This window comes from Temnothorax nylanderi, unplaced genomic scaffold (genome assembly GCF_030848795.1).
Source record: "Temnothorax nylanderi isolate EJ_2023f unplaced genomic scaffold, tnyl_v1.0 TNYL_tig0004_pilon, whole genome shotgun sequence".
In the NCBI taxonomy this organism is placed as follows: Eukaryota; Metazoa; Arthropoda; class Insecta; order Hymenoptera; family Formicidae; genus Temnothorax; species Temnothorax nylanderi.
Window position 1 is genome coordinate 3,221,677 of NW_027249066.1, and position 20,697 is coordinate 3,242,373.

General features: G+C 41.0%; 1 protein-coding gene and 2 non-coding genes across 3 annotated transcripts in view; all 3 read left to right on the plus strand.

Moving 5' to 3' along the window:
- Positions 1–18,604, plus strand: part of Thw (chitin-binding domain protein thawb) — a 38,489-nt gene extending 19,885 nt beyond the window's left edge. Inside the window, exons 2-8 of the mRNA XM_071710426.1 lie at positions 4,155–4,210; positions 7,529–7,569; positions 9,353–9,506; positions 9,608–9,655; positions 10,858–10,973; positions 11,364–15,720; positions 16,355–18,604. Coding sequence (XP_071566527.1) covers positions 4,180–4,210; positions 7,529–7,569; positions 9,353–9,506; positions 9,608–9,655; positions 10,858–10,973; positions 11,364–15,720; positions 16,355–16,638 — 5,031 coding nt within the window. The 5' untranslated portion in view covers positions 4,155–4,179 and the 3' untranslated portion in view covers positions 16,639–18,604. The remainder of the gene's footprint in view (positions 1–4,154; positions 4,211–7,528; positions 7,570–9,352; positions 9,507–9,607; positions 9,656–10,857; positions 10,974–11,363; positions 15,721–16,354) is intronic.
- Positions 2,442–2,514, plus strand: Trnaf-gaa (transfer RNA phenylalanine (anticodon GAA)). The gene has a single exon. It is a non-coding gene; the product is annotated as a tRNA-Phe (tRNA).
- On the plus strand, positions 2,605–2,677 carry Trnaf-gaa (transfer RNA phenylalanine (anticodon GAA)). Its single transcript has one exon. It is a non-coding gene; the product is annotated as a tRNA-Phe (tRNA).
- Positions 18,605–20,697: the final 2,093 nt, after the last annotated feature.

Below are 20,697 nucleotides of genomic sequence, written 5' to 3' on the forward strand. Positions count from 1 at the left end.
AGATTTGTATTACGAATGAAAAATTGATAATCTTTCTTTGTCACATCAGCAAATTATTCATTATTATTTTAATTTTTACCTCAATTTGTTATTTATTAATCACAATTTTTTATTATCTAGACATTAGTCCAATAACTGTATAAAACTTTAATCCCCTCTTAAAATCAGATACTCAATTTTAATATTTTTAATATAATTTCTTAATCCCTCATAATTCGTATTTTATTATTCCTGCAATTTTAGTAACATTTGCATGAAATTAATTATCGATGAGCAAGACGCGGACTAAAGAAAATCTCGGAAAATGACGTGAGGAGACGATGCGTAGACAGCATGATGGACGGTGTTGAGTCGCTCGCACGCGAATGCCGACGGCTTTAGAGACGGTTTCAGCTTACTTCGTCGGCGATTGTGCATTTCTCACTTTCTTTCGTGTAAGGGGTCCATTAATCGCCCCATATCCATTCGCTGAAAGGGAAGCCTTAAAAGCGTCGCGCGTGTGAAAGAAATATATACATACATATATACGCGTAAGAGAGCGTCTGCTTTTCCTCCTTTTCTCGCGCCAACTTCTTTCGCCGGAGAGCGGATTTTATAACGGCGCGCATCCCGGCCCGCGGCCGTTCGACTTCGCGTATCTCGCACGATGCTCTCGCGGGCTCGTTAATATCGTCGAACGAAAGTAAAAACTTTCATTCGCGCGCGCGCTGCTACTGACTGATGTCGTGTGTGCTTCCTAGGAAGAAGATCCCCGGCGGCGTTACGTATTCGATCGCGTATGTGCAGCCTGTGTACCAACCAGATATCGCGCGACTTTACGATACGCTTGGATAACGCTCGACGTATACTTTCGATATGTTACCAGTTACGGTTATTCGGCGCTCTGCCAGCGAACGTTTATCGGCATCTTAAATCATTGATAAATATCGCTTGCTACAATTACGGTGGTAGACTAACGCGACTCCGTGTATCTCGGATAGGTAATTTACAGCTACAATATTTTACTTCGATATCACAGTTTTATTTTATACTACATTCTAATGACGTGATGTTTTTTTTTTTAAATAAGATATATCATTAATGCAGTATAGAATTTCATGCTATTGATATTTTATACATCTGATTTCTGCTTGCACCATTGCGTGCATCTAGAAGCGTTCTATTATGGTAACAAGGTTCCTGAATTGCCTTCGAGGACGTGATGCATTAATATAGATCTGCATTTCCATATGTATATCAATTTGCACATGAACGTGAACTCTGTTATAAGTAGATTGAATGCGCGCATCTGCGACATAAAAATTATTATTCTAAAAACATGTACTTATACTTATATATAGGTAATCTTCTTTCCGTGAACGACTGTATGGGATCACTCCCTTTATAATCTCGTAAACTTTCATGGATGGCAAGTTAGAGTAGAGGGTGACCGGTTGTTGCCCTACATCGCTTCAATTTTCTTTTGTTCCCTAATGCAGCTCGTCGAGTCTCCTCTGGGGGTTTCCTGCCCAGGGAATTTGATTGATTTGCCACGATTTCCGCAGAATTCCAACTGAGTTGATGGGGCTCGGAAATACCTCCCCGAATAGATATAGATATAGATGTTTAAGGACCAAAAGAGAGAAGATTAGCTTTTGGTCGGTGAAAGTGCGTCATTAAGACGCTCGTCGTGATCGTGTCGTTGTACTTTGCTTAAATTGCATTGGAAATGAGATGCCCATCTGACGATTTCCATGGTAATTATGAGCAACGAAAATCATAGGCGGCAAAATCATTGTGGCGATTGTGGTGACAGAAAGAAAGCAAAATTATGGAGAATAATTTCACATTTCCTATAATCCCGCGTTAATCGGAAGCTATTTCTTGAACGTTAATAGGCTGTAGATTGACTCCCGGTCGCGCGCTTGGGCAACTTTGAAAATAAACAAGAAAGTGTCTTTTCCATAAGATGTTTTACCCGCGTATCGAAATTTGTGATATTATTAACACACATAATATTTAAATTGCTTCTTAAAAACATTGTTGTTAAGTCTATTAATATTAGTAACATTATCAGCATTACGCTTACATGCGGTTAATTAACATTGCCAGTTAATTAATATTGTTAATCGATACGTTTTCGTTGAAAATTTATTTTTTAATAAAATAAAATAAAAATTGATAAATTAAAACTAGAAAAAACAATGATTTATTGTACTTTTTATTTCAAGAACTAATTGCAGCATGTACAAAAGATAAAAAGATAATAATTAAAAAAATTATTATCAAAGTGAATAATAAATTAATGAAAAATATTTTATTGCTTACGTATTATCTTAAATAGATTAGCTATTGATTAAATAATACGGGACGGCTGATAACGCAAAATTGATAATAAAACGTTATCATTATTGATAACATAACTTCATACCATAGTATTGTGAGAGGACACATTATCGTAAGCCGAAATAGCTCAGTTGGGAGAGCGTTAGACTGAAGATCTAAATGTCCCTGGTTCGATCCCGGGTTTCGGCATCCCTTTTTTGTTTTTGTTGCGCGAAATCCATAGAGAATACAGAGAGAAATCGGTTTCATCATCGTTTCTCACACGGTAGCTCGACACAAGCCGAAATAGCTCAGTTGGGAGAGCGTTAGACTGAAGATCTAAATGTCCCTGGTTCGATCCCGGGTTTCGGCAAATTTCTTTTTTTATTAGATGTGATTTACAGGAAGAGAGATGCACCCACAGAGTTTATTTTTATCGTGAAGAAATTCTCAATTAGGAGCATTTTATTTTATTTTATTTTTAGACATATTTTTTTTTTTGCTTATACTGACAGCAACAAATTGCTTCAATTAAATTATCTTTCTTAAGATCTGCAATTATGTTGTTACTAAATATGGCGTTGGAATGTTAAAGGGATTCGCGAAGGATTCGATCATTAAGTAATAGATAATTGTGAATATTTTCCTCCCCTTAATTAATTAATTTAACCTTTTAGTTAAATATATCCTTGATATGTACTTAAGTAACGGTTATTATTAAATTATTGCGTATACGGATCGAAATTCTCTCGATTACCCATGAAGCCGTCGACCTAGCCCCAGGCTACGATCGTATCATTCGCGTGAGTAAGGACGCGATTATATCGATAATAATGGCTCTCGGTGTAAAAGTCAGCAAGCGTAATTCACGATTCAACGACCTGTTCATTGAGCATAAACCGGCGAGTTCGTATGTTTGGCGTAACTGCATTACACGCACAAATTGTAATTATACACGTTCATCGCTTGTTCGTGCTGAGGCAAGATATTTGACACGGCTGACACATTATACATGTCGCAATCCATTGTATGTTAGAAGTTAGAAGTATTAGCGTTAAACCTTTGGCGTTTAACGGATTATTTATTACAGAGTATTTCAAAATCGACGTCGCGCCTCTTCCATTGCGAATCCATCGCTGACAACTCTTTTTCCCAGTGAAGTCAGAGGTACTTCTTGAAAGTCCTCCCTCTTTCGAAATACGCAAATTGCAAATAAATTACAGTTTATTAAATATAAAATTTGAGATAATCTCCGAGATGATCGCGCGTCGAAGTACGAATGTTTGTTGCGAAATGTCGATGGGTGTATCCATCAGTCATTTTCGTGATTCGAACTAGAGTGACTGCTCCACATTATTACCTAACGCTGTCGCATATTTATCGCGGCTAATTATACGCCCGTTCTACATTCGGGTTCTTCGATCTGTCGTCTGTGAACCAAACGCGCGCGCGTTTCCCTCTTGAAATTTCAGCGATGCGACTGCCTTCTCTTATCTACGCTTATTACCTCATCGACCGGTATTGCCTGCGGGATTCCGAAATATGATGCGCTTCTGGAACAATTATCTCTTAATTAGATTTCTGCTCCGGGAGCATATACGTTTCATGGAGCTCTCCTACGCATCGCATCGATGAGCTATCTCCCGTTGCCGTTCCGCTTAACATTTCGTCTGCTCCACTGGGAAATACAGTAACCGATACTTCTATGTACATTGGTAATTTGTTCATTTATGAGACCTCGTTTCTTTTTATTGTGCTATTTTAGAAATTTTTGAGAAAGCAGTTACCTATATGCTTGCCAAGTAATGTTATCGCCATATCTCGCTTAATAAATTGTGTCTTGTTTACAGAGTCGTGGTTAACGATCTACCAAACATGTTACGCCTCATGGTTCTTCTGCTTCTGTGTAAGTACAGTTCAAATTTCTATTTCTAATTAATATCGCAGACATATTTTTGATAAGCCAACACTATTGAGGAACATTTATTTTAAATAATCCTAAGGACAGAATATAGTAATGCAAATAATTGTATATTAATAATATACAGAAAATTCTTAATATTATTATTATTATTATATATAATAATAAATTGTTTAATTTATTATATAGTATATAACAATAAAATAAAAAAATTCCTACATACATTGTACAGATTACAAAGAATCGCGATAAAAAAATAATTTTTTAATAATACAATCTTCTCTTTATAATCTAAATTTTCGGTATAGTTGTGCAAATATCCAGTTTATTTATAATAGCCGATTTATCGGAAGGACGGCGTATTGACGTTAGTGGAGGTGGCAATGAAAGAACTTCATCGATAAAACAAGTGTATTTCACAGCCATGTCCCTGGCGATTCGCGGGCTTCGCTCTTCAACGAATCAATTCACTCGCAGTGAATCGGCGGAATAAAAATTCCTCCTTTTGAGCTTGCACGCGTTGACGTCGTTCTCCTTTTGTCGTTCTTTATCTTCCACGGTCTGGCATTTAGAGGATCGATGAGAATACGGGAATACAATCGGCGAAACGCGCCATTTACTGGCGCGCCATCCTGATGGTCATCGGCCATCAGCGATGGACAAAACGATTAATCTCCACTGGGCCGCCGCTGTGTGGGAGATTACTCAATATTTTTATTTATTATTTCTCTCTTATCGCCGCTGTTCATCCGTGTTGCCGGCCGATAATTACGGACCAATCGTAGCTATATCTCTGGCTAAGCGTGGGAGCGCCGTGGCATCCTGTCGCGCGGATAAAGTCAAGGATTCGCTTCCGCGGCGAAGGTGAATCTGACGTAGGATCGCTCGGCCCGGGATTTATGGCCGTTTACTCCGTAGCTTCTCTTCTGCGTCGAGGAGCAGGGCACAATCTGCAGTACAAGAAGATCGATGTTGTTGACTCATCGACCATTCATGCAGCATTTGTCACCGCGCTTGTCGTTGCCTCTTATCGTAGAAATATGAAAATTTTATTTTGCTTCAAAATTTTTGCTTCTCGCGCAATTTGCGTATAAAAGTTTTAGGGATACGGAACGCTTAAGTCACGTACGTTGTAGAAAAAAAACCTATAATAAATAATGATTAACTTATATTTATTAATAAGCTTTGTCGTGTTCTTGATTGAATATTTATATTGCTGTTAGGAATATATAATGCTGTTAGCAATACATCTAATTATATTACAATACATCTAATTATAAATTATTAATGAAATGTCCTATTGATCTCCAATTGATCAGCATTAATTTTTTAAGAACTGATTTTTAAATGACTATAATTTTAGCTTATTTGTATAATACAAGTAGAAATTTAATTTTATCTATGTGGAATGTACGTAGATAATTAATGATTCTCTCGAATAATGCCAGATATAAATGCAATTAATCATAAATGGACATATTTTATGCAAAGAAGGAATAGTTTATAATAATCGAGGGATAAATTCAGAAAGATATAGAAGAGAACACTAAATCTAATTAATGATTTTTGTATTTTTGATGCTGCATTTCCGATTAAGACTCTCCGAAAAACTTTAAGCGCCGTTATTGTCGCGAGCTCGTCGTATCTATATAGTAATTTATAGCGAAATGGAGAGATACATTGGATTAACTGAACGAGCTACTGAATAACGTTTGAAAAACCTCTCAACGTAGCGAGGTAGAAAAGTTCACGACTACTTCGTTGGAAACGCGCGATTCGATATCCGGGACTTAGTGCACAAGTATGCGCGGAAAATTTTTCATCGCCATGAAAGTTCGTCGCTTACTTTCGTGAAACTTTGCACGTTTTCCACGATGTCATAAAGAATTTCACGTAGCAAGTTACGACTTCGTCCGTATCACTTTTTATCCATCTTTATTACTCTGTCCCATCTCTCTTTCTCTTTCTGCATTTTCCAATAACGTTCCGTATGGCTTTATATTCAGCGCCATTAAGTTTCTTCTTCGGGATCGCGGAGTGTGTGTTAACATTGCCAGAATCGATAGACAGACCATTAATTTCTTGTCCGAAAAAAAAATTACATTTTACTCACGATCAGATATTTCTATAAGGCATTCAAACAGCTTGTTTCCAATATTATAATGCTTGGGACGGCAAAATACATAGAATCGCCTTTAGTTATCATCTGTTGTATTAAATACCGTGCGAACTTCTAATATCGGTACGTCAAACACGCAAACAACAAAGTGACGATGGCCCATCGACCTCTGACTCGAGCTTTTACAATTATGTAATGTGTCATAGGTATCACGCGCTTTCTCTCTCAACTATAAATTTTTTGATGAATTTTCCTGCAGCTGTTTAAAATTTGAAATCATAATTCTTAGCATTACTGGCAATTTTCAGAAGCGCGTATTTATAATCAACATTTAATTAAAAATTTTATTAAAGGTTAATTTACAATTAATTAAATGAAGAGAAACGTGATTGTAATCGAAAATTATGATCAGAATCTTTCAGAAGAAATAGTTTGTTCACTAAATAGGTTTTTTGAACTTTTAATAGCAACGAAAATTTTTCAGACGATCAAGACGTATTATCTGAAACTTTTAAGATATAAAAGTATTGAAATATTATCGTAAAAAGTTGTCATATTTAAACATTTCATTTCTTTTACTTTTCAAAATTATTTGTCGTATTATCAATATCCTACATGTGTTAGTGTTTCCACGTACAATATCACCCTCGATAATCCAATACGTATTCAAGCACTCTTGAAAAAAAAATTATTCCGCTCTCCGATACATGTATAAAACGTGTTGTTCTTCATCAACAATAATGTTACTCATAATCCAAAATAAAGTTTGACAAGTTCAATGTATGTTCTCGATATTGATATAGCTGTAGTTCTATTCTACCGCGACTACCTAGCCTACCTATACCAAACGGCAGTGAGAAAAAAATCGCGACATGTACAATTCTATCATAATACCCACGGGATTATACGGGCGCATCGACCGTGCGATTCTGCCGGTATATGCTTGTCGTTGATAAAGCTTCTTTATTCAACAGCGAAAACAGCCTGAATGGTTACCGCCGCTCGCATATTTTCACAACGTCGCGTTGTAGCGCGAAAGCAGCTATACAAATATGCCAAATGGATGCTATAGAACGACTGTAGAACATTCGGATTAGGCGGCTGCGCCTCGCTGACCTAATTTCCTATAGAGCGAGACGCATGATTGTTTAATCCCAACTCTAATCCGCGCTTCCGACTTTCAGGTATCGCTGCTACTTATACGCCCGGCCGCTGCGAGACAGGGGTGAGTGTGCTCCCTTTCGTTTTATTTCTTTATATTATTTATACAAAGTGCTAGATTAAAAATAGTTATATAGTCTTCTGGTCTTAAGACGTAACGTTATTTCCCCTTTAAATTTGATTAAAATCGAAATTAATCTGAAATTAAATTTGAAATTAATTTTGTAACTAGTTTCGGTTCTGTGTATAACTTTCTGTGCCGCTCTTAATCCCATAAAAGTGTCATTTAATTTATCACGCAGTGATAATTTCGGTACAATCTCTCTTCGCAATTCTCTAAGTTTAATATTAAGTTCCCGACTTTCCCGTAAAGTTGCCACACGGACGATGAAGCCTTTATATCCACGAATTTATCCTTCTTGCGGTGCTTTCGCGGATTCGCCGGACGCGGACGCGAGTAAAATTCGGTCGGGTAGTTCAGAAACGTTGGAATATTTATCGTGGATTTTCTTAATTCTGTAGAAGTATAAGTGACCGAACGATGCTCTCGTAAATATTCAAGTGGCGCTAATCTCAAGACCGAGCGGCTCCAATCAGGCGGCACTTTGGACGCCAAAGTTAATTAGCAGCTAAGTAATTAAAGTCCCCGCGGTCCTTATTTCAAGCAACGCAATTTAACTTTCCGTAGAATTCCGTACGGGCGGTGTATGCGCGACGGTTTACGCTTTGCGAGCAATCGATTCGAAAGAGGTAAAGCACGGTCGGAACGCCGCGCGCTTCGGGGCGCGACGCGAAATTTCCAACCGCGAGCGTGGAAACGTACGTTACGAACGCTCTTTTCTCATCTTCGCAGATGTAACGCGGATTTTAATTTACGGGAGCGCGAGATCTAATTACAGTGTCATGAGTTACGCGCGCGCGCGCGCACGCGCGCACGAGCAAGCGAATTTCGTTCCGCAGTACCGTGAAAAATCGCCCGAGTGAAATTACAATACGCTTCCGCGAGCGTCGCTTTGAAGTCGCCGTTAACGTTGCTGATAAATGCCGGCAATGGTCAATACTCGCGATGCACCGTTTACCGGTTAACCAGTGATTTACGCGACGCGTAGGTGTAGGTAACGGCGACGGACTCCCTTCCGCACCCCGCGCGCTACAGCGAAATTTAATCAAACTTTCGTTTGCCCGGTGGGATGCGAGTTGCAGTATCGAATTTCAACGTGTGCGGGGATAACGCAGCGACGAGCGGTTCGTTCGCATTTTGTGCGTCGTATCGTCTCGCGCACGCAAAATCAATAGCGTTTAATGCACTCATCGCGGCTCAAGCGTACGAATGCATAAATTGATTTCCCTAATTATCAAGACTTTACGTATGACGCGTAAAAAAAAAAGGAAACAGGAAATTTCACGGTAAATTGACGAGCTGTTTTTTAACGGGATAATATCTCTTCCGTTAATAGAGCTTACGACTAAATCCTTTGTTTCTCTCGTTTTTTGCGAATTGCGATTACGTCGTTCGGGGAAAAAAAAATATCACAAATATTGGAATAAACTGATAACTGACCGCTCGGCTTTGTACGTTCTCGATTAATCCCAAAATACAGTAAAAATATTGTACTTTTTCTAAACGACTTTGCATTCAACGTTATCCAGTATCATCCGTAATGATGATTGGATTAGAAGATAGTATCTAAAGAAGATGCAAGCGTTGGAGGGAAAAGTAATTCAACAGGAGCAAGCTGTAGGAGTTGAAAGTAGCATATCTATCGAGAGAGACCTGCGGAGGCTCGCTATCGCGCGAGCGCTTTTCTGGAAGTAGTTCTACATTCTGAGAACGTATTACGTTGCAGGCATCGCGAGATGTCGAGCATGCGAGACTGCCAGAGTTCCTCACGGAATTGGACCTGTCGAGTCTCGAGGCATCCGAGGAGGACGTCGAAGCGCTGAAGAAAATCGTGAAAAGGCTGGCGCCCGAAAAGAACGGCGAGTACCAAGTTTACCAAGGTTCTTTCACAGAATTGTCCTACTAACCTCGAGACTACATCGCTAATCTCTTTTTCTTTCCCTGACTAAAACGATTCGCTTTTTTTCCCTCCCATTGCCAGTCTTCTTCGGTAACGAGGACCTCTTCAAGGAGTGGCTCAAAGGAGCGGGTATTATGACTTAAAGCGTTTTTCTCTCTGTGCATGTCGCATCTCTTTGATGTAACCGTTCTTATTCGAGCACTGAACTCTTTTATTATCTACTCTTTTATACACACGTTTGCAGAATAAACTGTTTAACATCGCGTTTAAACCTTGTGATAAAAACTGTTTGTATAAAATTATCCTTTAAAGAATGTTGGAACTTTTGAAAACTGCTATTTGTAACTTTATTTCACGCTTATTAATTGCTTATTAATCCCAAAAGTTTTGAGTAAAATCGCAGATAGCCAAGAAGACCATAAATACGGATAAAACAAGTTATGAATAAACATTTCTTCTGCTCGTATTTTTTATCCAGGCATAAAAATAATACTCGCTTATTCCAACTTTTCACTCCCTAGCTCTTCACGTATTATCTTTTCCCATGTATATATTTGCATTGTGCATGTGTATATTTGTCTTTCGCATGTAGACATAACGTGCAGTCATATGCGAATGCACTTCTGCAAGTTGTGCATCTGCGCAAATATTTACCGGAAGCTTCTTCGGTAAATTCGGAACACCCCATACATCGCGATATCTTACGCGTGCAGAAGCAGGAAAATGAGAGCATCGGATGTCTGTACATGTTACTTCTCCAGCCGTCTTACCGAGGCGTCAGATATTACGTAAAGGCTGTGTAAGCGAAAGTCATTGAGTGCGTGCGACTATCTCGGGGCGATCGGACTGCGTTTCTGCTTTCCCACGAGGTGCAATTTTTCGTTTTACGATGATTGTGCGCCGGCGCTTCGTGACTTTCCACTGAAGTGACAGACTTTCTACGGCAGTGCTATTCTAGCCGATCTGCTATTTCTCCAAACGTGACGTAATTGCATTGTTACGTTCGGTAATTAAATTTTCGAAACACGCCGCGTTACGCGTATTAGCAGATTATCTATCGCTCGTTTATCATCTTGCGCACGAAGCGATATGATGGGGAATTTAAACGATCTGTATGTCACTAGTCTCGGTAGTTATCGGCTCGCGTGGAATTCTTTATGCACGGAAAAATTAATGGCATAGCTCGCATGGTTCGCGAAGCTTCAAACGATTATGTTGCGATATTTATATTTTAGAAGCACGACCGCGAAAGACACGGGGTGAATGTCGAGTAACGCCGCGTTGATATAATAAGCGCTATAAAATTTAATAATACTCCACTTCGTACTCAGGCGTGACGGGGCAGCCCGGCGTGGATTATCCAGCCCTCACGTCGATCCCAGCCACTTCATTCAGCTGTCGCGGTCTGAGAGGGGGATATTACGCGGATTTAGAAACAAATTGCCAAGTAGGTGACATCGATATTACGTATCTCGTTCGGCTCGAGTAAAAGTCACGCGGATTGATGCTCGATCCAGTGGTTGTTAGTTACGGATTATAAAAATTATGACATTTATAGAGTGCCCGTAAAAAAATAGAAATATAAATGCCGAATAAAGAAATTTGAAAAATAAAAGAAAATTAAAACCTTTCTGAAAAAAATTTTTTATTATACCTCAAGTTTCAATATAATTTATGTACAAAATTATTAAAAAAAAATTATTATACTTAATATTATATAAAATGTATAATATAATAAAATTATATATTTAATGGCATTTGTAGCATTTTACTTGTAGCGTTTCTACAGAGACCTCTCGATAAACGCACTTATCACCGAAGTTGAATATAATTTCAGGTATTCCACATCTGCGACAATGGACGTAAGATCTCGTTCCTGTGTCCCAACGGCACTATCTTCCAGCAATCGCAACTTATATGCGACTGGTGGTTTAAAGTGGACTGCAGCAGGTCCACGGAGTTGTATGAGCAGAGTGCGGAGCAATTGGCCGAGGAAGAGAAAAAACGTGCGGAAGCGAGAAAGATGAAGTCCGAGTATCATCGCACGGAGCAGCAAAGTAACGCGAATTACTACGATAACGTCGACTACGACGGTAGACAAAACGGCAGAACGAATCCGTATGGTCAGTCCGCCGCCAAGCAGAATCAAATTCCGGAAAGTCAGGATGAATCGAAATCCAACCAACACTTCAGACCGAACAACGTTTTCGAGAACACTCGTAATTCTGGTCGCTATTACCAGGAAAACAATGCGAACGCGTTACGGACTAACGAGAAAACGACGTCCGAGAACTTCGACCAGTCGCCGAAACAGCGACAACATGATAGCGGATCGAATTATCAGACCAGCAGGCAGAGAAATCAGCTGGATACGCAGAGTGGCAAATTCAATTACGAGCACGGAAATAAGTTCCAGGATAGCCGGCAGAGCAACACGCAGGATCATTATCAGAATACGCCGCGCAACGAGAAGCCGGCGTTCAGTAACCCGAAGTCGCGAACTTCAACGCGAAACAATCTGTTCAGTTCCAGCCAGTCGCAAAAAGCTACGCCGACGTACATGGAGACGACGACTTTTAGAACCACAACCGCGGCGCCTCCGGTAGAGTATCAGCAGTTCGCGGAAAGCGCCGCCTTCGTGTCCAATCGCGGAGGAAATCGCTTCAATTCAGGCAAATCCTCGAACACTCGACAGTATTATTATCACTCGTACGATTACCGAGATCACACCACTGCTGACTATCGCGGTCACGAGACGACCACTTTAACGCCGCAGAAGAACGAAGAGGCGGAGACGGTGTCCTTTACGCCAAAAACTGGTGCCCCGCCGTACCCCGGGCCTACGTACACTCCTATCTACAAGCCTAGGACAACGACATTGCCACCTTACGAAACAACGTTGCAGTACACGCCGACCACCGAGACGTCTTACTACAGTACTCCCTATTACAAGCAAGGCGATATTCCGGAAACTACGTACGCTAATACCGACACCGATGCGACTGTGACGTCGACTTCCTCCGCGGAGGAGTACCCAACTACGTCCTTCAACACGTACAGCGATCTACGGACTCCTCCCGCCATAGGGAGAGTGCCACCGGCCCCCGCGAATTATCAAACTCAGCAGTACGTTGATAATAGGGTGACCGGACAGAGAGACGTTGATACGTCTTTCGCGACTACGCGTCCGTACGTGAATACAGAGAGCTATCGGCACAACGTTGCTAACGTCACCTCAACCGTCAGTCAGAACGTGTCTCCTTCGTCGACGCCATTTTACGGAGACTCTCGTGGTCAAACCCATGCCAGTTATCAGAACGAAAACAGTTTCGCGAATACCGTAAGCAAAGGCACAACGACGGATCCTTGGCGCGCAACTTTGCAAAGCTTCCAGCAAAATTCGATCAGCTCGACCGAGAAGCCGTGGAGAAGCACCAACGTTTATCAGCAGAACAGCTCTACCAGCAAGACCTTGAGCCCTTACGACACCAGTTTTACCTACAAACAGGGGAAAGTGATGTCCACTTTAGGCCCATATGTGCCTTTCACTAAAAACTACGTTTACTCCACGATGACCACTACTCCGACGCCGAAGCCGCCGACCACCGTGCCGACGTACAATCCCACCCTGACAAATTATCGCATAACCGCGAGCAATCTGATACCGAAAGTGAAATCATCGCCTCCGGTAACGAGCAAGCCCAAAAGCAGAGCGACTTATTTACCCGAGGTCAGCAGCAAACCACCAACGTCCTTGGAGGATAGACCGTATGCCGAACGAGAACATGCGCTCAGCATGTTGCATTCTCTTCAAGGTCTAGAAAATGACGCGGAAACTTTGAGCGAGATCGATGCAAAGGACGGAAACGGTCGAAACGGGCCCTCCGCGCTCGGTCCGTCCACTTTGCACTCGTTAGCTCTGTATTTCGCCACGGCCGGCGACAATCTTGACTCCAACGAAACTATCGAGTCCACCGCGAGTGTCGAGGAAGTCGAGGGTAGGGAAGGCAGTGATTCGCATAATTCGTCCGTCGAATTACCGACCAGTATTCTTACACAGCACACCATCTCCTCGTACATCGAGCTGTTCAATCTGAACAACGCGCTCGAGGGAAACGCCACGATGACCGAACTCACGTCGGAAGCCGATGACGTTGGCGGCGAGGTAGACGACGATCTAGAGATCGAGCAGAGCGAAGGTCCGGTGAACGGCGCGCAGAGAGCGAACAACACCAAGCTGCGCGAACTGGCCCAGGTTTTCACTCACGCTTTGTCGGCGTATCTGCAAGATCCGGATACCTTCAAGAAAGTGCTCACGGAGATCAGACCCACGCAACCACCGGCAACGACCGTCGATGACGATCAGTTCGAAGTGACGACGTTATATCCGACCACTGCGGAAGAATTCGCGTCGGTGACAAAGGAGAAGGATGAAGTTCTGGATTTTTCGGACGATACCGACAGAAGACGCAAGCCGTCCACCATATTCCCCACCACTTTACAGCCGCCTGTCACCACCGACAGATCGTATTCGACTTACTATACGACGCCATATGATGAATATTACGCAACAGAGAGCCAAACACGAAGGCCAATTTACTACCCGAGCACGACGTTGTTACCGCCTAGCGCTTTGTCATACGATTCGGGGGATTACGTCGAATCATCGACGCAGGGTGGTAATACGTTTGCCTTCGAGGTGAATCGCGTTTTCACTACCACCATGAACGATATTCAAAATTACGATGGCGATACAAGAGATTCGACCGACTTATCACCGGTCTATGACAATTATTTCCCGTTGGACGAGGACGGCAGTCGAAATAAGATTGGTGGCTTCCATAATAACACGGCGGCAACCTTCCAGCCTTACGGTAAAAACGTCAAACCGATCGGCGCTACGCCTATAAGCAACTACGTGGCGTCGTCGACGGTGGCGTCTTTTCAGAATTCTGGCCTAGGAACGACTGCGCCTAGCTGGGGTAGAGGCTCGGCTGGTGATAAACCTGTTCAAAATCTCACACCGCCTCATTATCATCGTTTCGGTAATGTGAAGAGTTTCGAGGTGTCGAACAGCATCCTGCCGAATCAGGCGGCGCGCTCGACGACGCCTTTGCCGAGAAGCAAGTCCAGCTACAAGACCGCCAGCAGCACCGTTCAGCCGTTCAGGATACGTTACTACGATTCAACGACAGCGCCACCGGAATCTCTCGCTACAGCTCGTAGCTCGTACGCGAAGTTCAGGAACAGTTACAAGCCGGAAAGCAATCGCGTAGAAGGCACTCGCAAACCCGCGGCGACAACGGCGGCGACGACAATTCGTGACGACGTCGGGACTCTAGATCCCGTCACTGCGACCGTCAGCGATGTTACTCCGTATACCGCGACCGTTATTCGCGCTACCTCCAGCAATCCGGCGAACGCGTCGACCACAAGACACTCCAGTTTGCCGAACAACGATCATTGGACTTCCTCGCCCATGGTCACTCAGCTCTGGGAGACAACGGTGTTCGTGGATCCTCGGCACATTAATCACGGTCTAGAGTCGAACGTCGGCACCACTCAGTCGCCCTACACAACCGGTATTAGCGGAGAGTCGGAACACACCGTGGCGGCGAGCACCACGAGATCGCCAACGTTGTCCACTGTAGATCACGACGTGACGACGGAACCGCGGACCACCAGCACACCGAGTCCTTGGCAATGGGCGACGAGCGACAACAATTCGCCTGTGACATTCACTCTGCTGCCAACGACCTTTTCGGAAAAGACAGCGACACCGACTCCGATCATCACAACGCGGTCCAGCATAACGACCACGATTACCTCCTCGGTGACGTCGACCAATGCCGTCCCCCGAGATAACCTGGCCTCCACTCTGCTACCATTTACGACAGGCAGCACGTTCAATACCACCGAAAATGAAGTGATCAAGGCGCATGAGATGTTCGGTAATCTGAATGAGACTAGCACGAACACGTTGATGCGAGTGATGAAACAGGCCGACAGCAACGCGATGGTAAGGCAATTGGTGCTATTGCTGATAAATCATTGCAACGGACCCAAAAACAAGACGATGGAGCAGGAGAAGGAGCAACTGTTAGACGCTCTTCTGAGGATGCCCGTTAACGAATTTACCTCGGAGGAGTCGCGAGAAATCGTCGCTAGCATCAACCGACTTAATCTTCCGATTTGTACGTATTACACTGTATTTATTAAAGATAATATTTATTTAGAATGATTTATGCAAACATTAATTTTAATTGGCGCTCTAGTTATCTTTTAAAGCTATAAAGATGCTTTATTTGGATAAACATTATATATTAAGAATAGTGAATACTGTCGACAATTAATTTTGGTCGTGTACGTAGTTGATGTAAGTATTCTGAGATGTAATCAATTATGTTTTGTTATCATTTTATTAATGAACGGATTATTTTCAGCGTAATAAAGTATTTTCATTAATTGCTTTAACATGCGCGAGATAGCATTGTAAGAATACAGGATATCTCTGAAAAGATAAAAAATAAGAATATTTCTTTTTTTTCATAATTTTTTAAATTTGATATTAATCTTGCCTTCTTAATTCACACATTATTATTTTTAGAATGCCTTTGCAATATATGATTTTATTACGAAATAAGAAATTACTTATTTTTTTCAGTAAAATTCTTTATTCCTTTAAAACAGTCTTTCCTTATACTTACAATGTAATATTGCATATGTAAAAAATACAATATCACCAATTTTACACAACAAATAATATTATTTATTTCTTCAGCTTATATTTTATTAATTGTTAAATAACACAGATTTATTGTTTTGTAGTTAAATCACGAGTGGCTGCTTCGACGAATTCCACGACAATGAGGACTCCCCGAGCGTCATCCGTGAGACCCACGCCGTCAGCACCATCCATCACTACGTTTCGCAGTAGGACGGGACGGAAATTCCGTACGACTACCGAGAGTGCCAACGTCTTCTCTAGAAGATCGGACGACGCTGTCTCGGAGACGAATAATTCCTTATCGGAGAACGAGGCCACCGCTTCTGACAGCCGAGCCCTCGAGCTCCTCAGGTCACTCTACACAATAGCTGCTAAGTGGGGCTGAGAAGCCGCATAATCGACGACCGATCGGAACTACGCGCGCGTCGGAAGACTCGCGAGATGAAGATCTCGCTGGAGTTATAAGAAGACGTCCACCTGTCGATACGTCGGAGTAGATCGTTGCTGTCACCCATCACCGTGTCACTCCATCTAGCCTAAATTCGAGGGTTCAAGCTCCGAACGGTGAATCGGTTTTGATCTCGGCCCATGAATCGATGCCCATGAACAAATAGGAATCTGCTTTACAACAAGCGTTTCTTCGTGAGAGAAACAAGGGAGAGAGACACAATACATCGTACTTCTTGTCGAATACCATTATCAGAAGTCGACAACATTTAGTTATTATTGATTCTGGAATACTTACATTATCAAACTTGACTGAACTGTACCATTACATTTGCATGCGGTACTCGGAAAATTAGATTTGTGCCGAGAGGATTGGCTTCTTCGAACTTAGATCGATAACGCCGCTGCGAAGTTCGATTTAACTTAGGGCCGAGATTGACATCTGCGCTCGCGGATATTAAGCAGGTCGTGTAACGATCGATCTCGGTAATGTAAATCCGAGCCGCGGCTGCTTGATACCCGCGACCGAGCGTAACTCGTGTCGGTTAATATGCGGAGTCCCGATCGATCATCGATGGACAAGATCGCAATATAATAATTAACCGGCTGTAGTCCGACGTTAAGATTATGTATTGCTCGCCGTCCTTTTTATTAAGAATAAATCATCGATCGCCTCGAAACATCGGCAACTATTACTTGAAGAAAGAAAAAAAAGCGCCTGCCATACTTCGTCCCTCTTTGTTCAGCTATTTTGCGTGAACGCTACACTCAACTTTGCTCTCTCTTCTCTATAATCAAAGAAGTTCGCACATATTAAGCAAGGTAATTTTATACGTTTCACTTATGTTTATCACGCAATGATATAACAACAAAGTTTCTCTAAATGTTTCTTCTTTATATAATTTTATAAGTCTTTAACTGGCTGTCGTATAATTGCGTTGCACAATCATCGAAGTACCATATATATAGTAACTGTGCTTAGAAAAAAATTGATTTTATTGGAAAACAATTTGACAAAACTTTATATAATCTTTTGATTTACATCTTCTGGATGTACAGACATATATGACTATGTATTTGAAATGAGAAGCGAATTTTAATTACTGATATAGAATATGTGAGAGATCTTCTTTACATTAATTTTTTATATTCCTAGTATATGTACTCGTGTAAAAAACAGTGATTGTCCATGCATGCCAACGTAAAAAGGGGGTAAACATTTTGACACGTTCACGCTCCTCTCATAATGTTGCCAGGTACATCGTCAAATTGCAACTCGTTTTCGTTGAATTGCATGCATGAAATTGGCGGAATGTGATGGCACGTGGTGAATTGCACCATGTACGCTTATGGTTATTTGTACCGGTCGGACTCTACGTGACACAATTTCAACCCTTTCCCCCCGCGTATCTTCCCTCAACGAGGTCACTATCGTCCTCGTTCGAAATACGCGTCAACTCCTGGGCGGTATTAATTTTTTTGCCGGCAGCATTTAATTGAATATTCGGCGGAATGTACGCGTCGGAACTTCCACTCATTGTCAGTTCCAAAACTGACCGTCGAACTGTTGTTCAGTATTACAAAAAGACTCCCTAGAAGGGATCCGTCCGGTTTTTCCGGCGGATCACGTGAAATTATTTATTCGCCTTCGCTGTGTTGCGATTCCTACGTACCTACGGCTAACAGTAAGTTATTCATATAATTGAAATTACGGTGTTGGTAACGTTCTCTTTCGTTTGGGCAGTTTCGAGGTCGGCGATGCGCTTCCGTTACGATCCCGAAACGATCCAAATGGGGTTTCTAGGTCATTATTTAAGTACGCGATTTAGCGTGTAGTTGTGTATCGACTTTATGTAATATACCTTTGTACAGTATGTGAATAAATATATACAGGGTTTTGTTTAGCTGTGTTCTACTTATCACGTACTTATAATATGTCCCTTATAATATTATACTTTTATAAGGACTTTAATATTTTTATTAATACTTTTTATTCTATAATACGATTCAGATGTGTACGGCAGTTTATTATTACTCATATTATAAAAAAAAATATATATATATATATTATATATATATTTACTACAGTAACATATTCTAAATAATTTATTATTAATAACATTATAACAATATGTATATATAATTTATTATCTATTAAATTTGTCTTTTTGAATGGTACATCAAAGGTATAGAATTAAGGTTTAATCTTGAGATTATAATAATGCGATTGGAATATTTTGTTACGTAGATTATTGACACATGTAAGTTAAATATTATTATATTATTAAATTGGTACAATTAGGTATAATTGCTTTTACGATATTTTATGTTTTAAAAGCTTTGATATTTTTAGTGGATAACTCGCCATGCAAATTTAAATTCGCTGAAGTGAAAACATCATTACCGTCGAAAGTAGAACGCGAGCTATAAATTTTTAAAGAAGTCATTTACGTTTGATATATGTAGATCGCTACACATGTCAGCGCGGCAACATGTTAATAACTCGCGCAGATTAATGAGCGTCATTAATGTTTTTGCGACGGTCCTCGGAAGAACGAGCACGAGGAAACGACCACCGTCGTCAACGATTGCACAAACATCCAGAAAACAGAGGGGATCCTCCTCTTTATCTGCTTTGTCGCGCATGTACCTCGACATTCGGTGATTCGACACATACACGGACGCACGTTCACAAAAGTATATTTTCTGGAATCTCGCGGCCCGCGAGCTCTATGAAGGCTTAGATGCTCCGATTTAAAAATGAAATTAACGCGTATTTCGCAATTAACAGATACAGACTTTTAACGGCGTCATAAAAGAGTAGCAACGAGATTTCCGTAACGCGTCATAAAAATGCCCGAGAGAATACGCATACAATTTCAATCGACCTAATGAAGAAACGCGAGAGAAGCGATCGTAGCGAAGATTCGCACTCAGGTCGGAGGCCATTGCACAAATGGCTGATTAATATTTCTAAGGACGTATGTTTGTAGATCTTAAGGATCTTAAGCGTCGTAAGTAGATACATACGATCTTCTATTACATGGTTACAAAACTACCCTACAAGGACGGCATTTTTTCGCGTCACGCTTGATCGCTCGTTCGCCCTGTGGCTGTTGCTAGAAGCGACAGATCGTGAAACTTTTAAGGAAAAAATATGACGGAGATGTAAATAATTCTGCAAATATTTTCTTTATATGAATAAAATAAATGTTATTTAAATTCTGGCTTACATTAGCGTAGCTACAAAATTTTTTAAATATTTTACAAATGGTATACAAATAGTAGTAGGTATTTTTCCCAAAGTAATTGTGTTTATAGTCTTTAAATTAATTCTTATCGTAAAAATAATTGTCTGAAAATTTCAGGTCTTTGATTAATTATTTTTTATATTAGCTCGGCAAAATAGAAATAATTTTTTGACTATAATTGCGAACGTAAATCAATATGAAAGAACTATATCTAAGTTGGCCAACTTTTCAGGCATGGAGTCTTTCGGATTCAGATACCTCGTGGCGCAACTTTTGCCTTCGCTACAATGCGAATGGACATCCGCCTTCAGCAAGACCGAGATCGATTCGCCGCCTCGACGCAACATATTCAAATTAATGTCCGGAGATCGGTATCCGAATGAAGAGTTACAAGAGGCAGGAAGAAGATCGTTACTCCTTCAACATCTTGCTTTTTCCGCAAATGTAAATGAAACTACCCGATAATTATACTTGAACGAACATGATCATATTCACTCGCAAAAGTGTTTAACACGATGTAAAGCTGTACAGGATATCTTAGAAACAATCTTATTTTCGCACATGTATAGTGCTTTTCTTTACTTCTATAAAAAAAATCTACTTTTTCTTTCTTTTTTTTTCAAGTTAATGCATTATAATATGTTGCATTACCAAGAGATTTATTTACATAATTATAGCCTGTCAGGATTATCTTTAAAAATCTGCTAGAGACCGACTGTTCAGATAGTCGCAAATGCACTTAAACT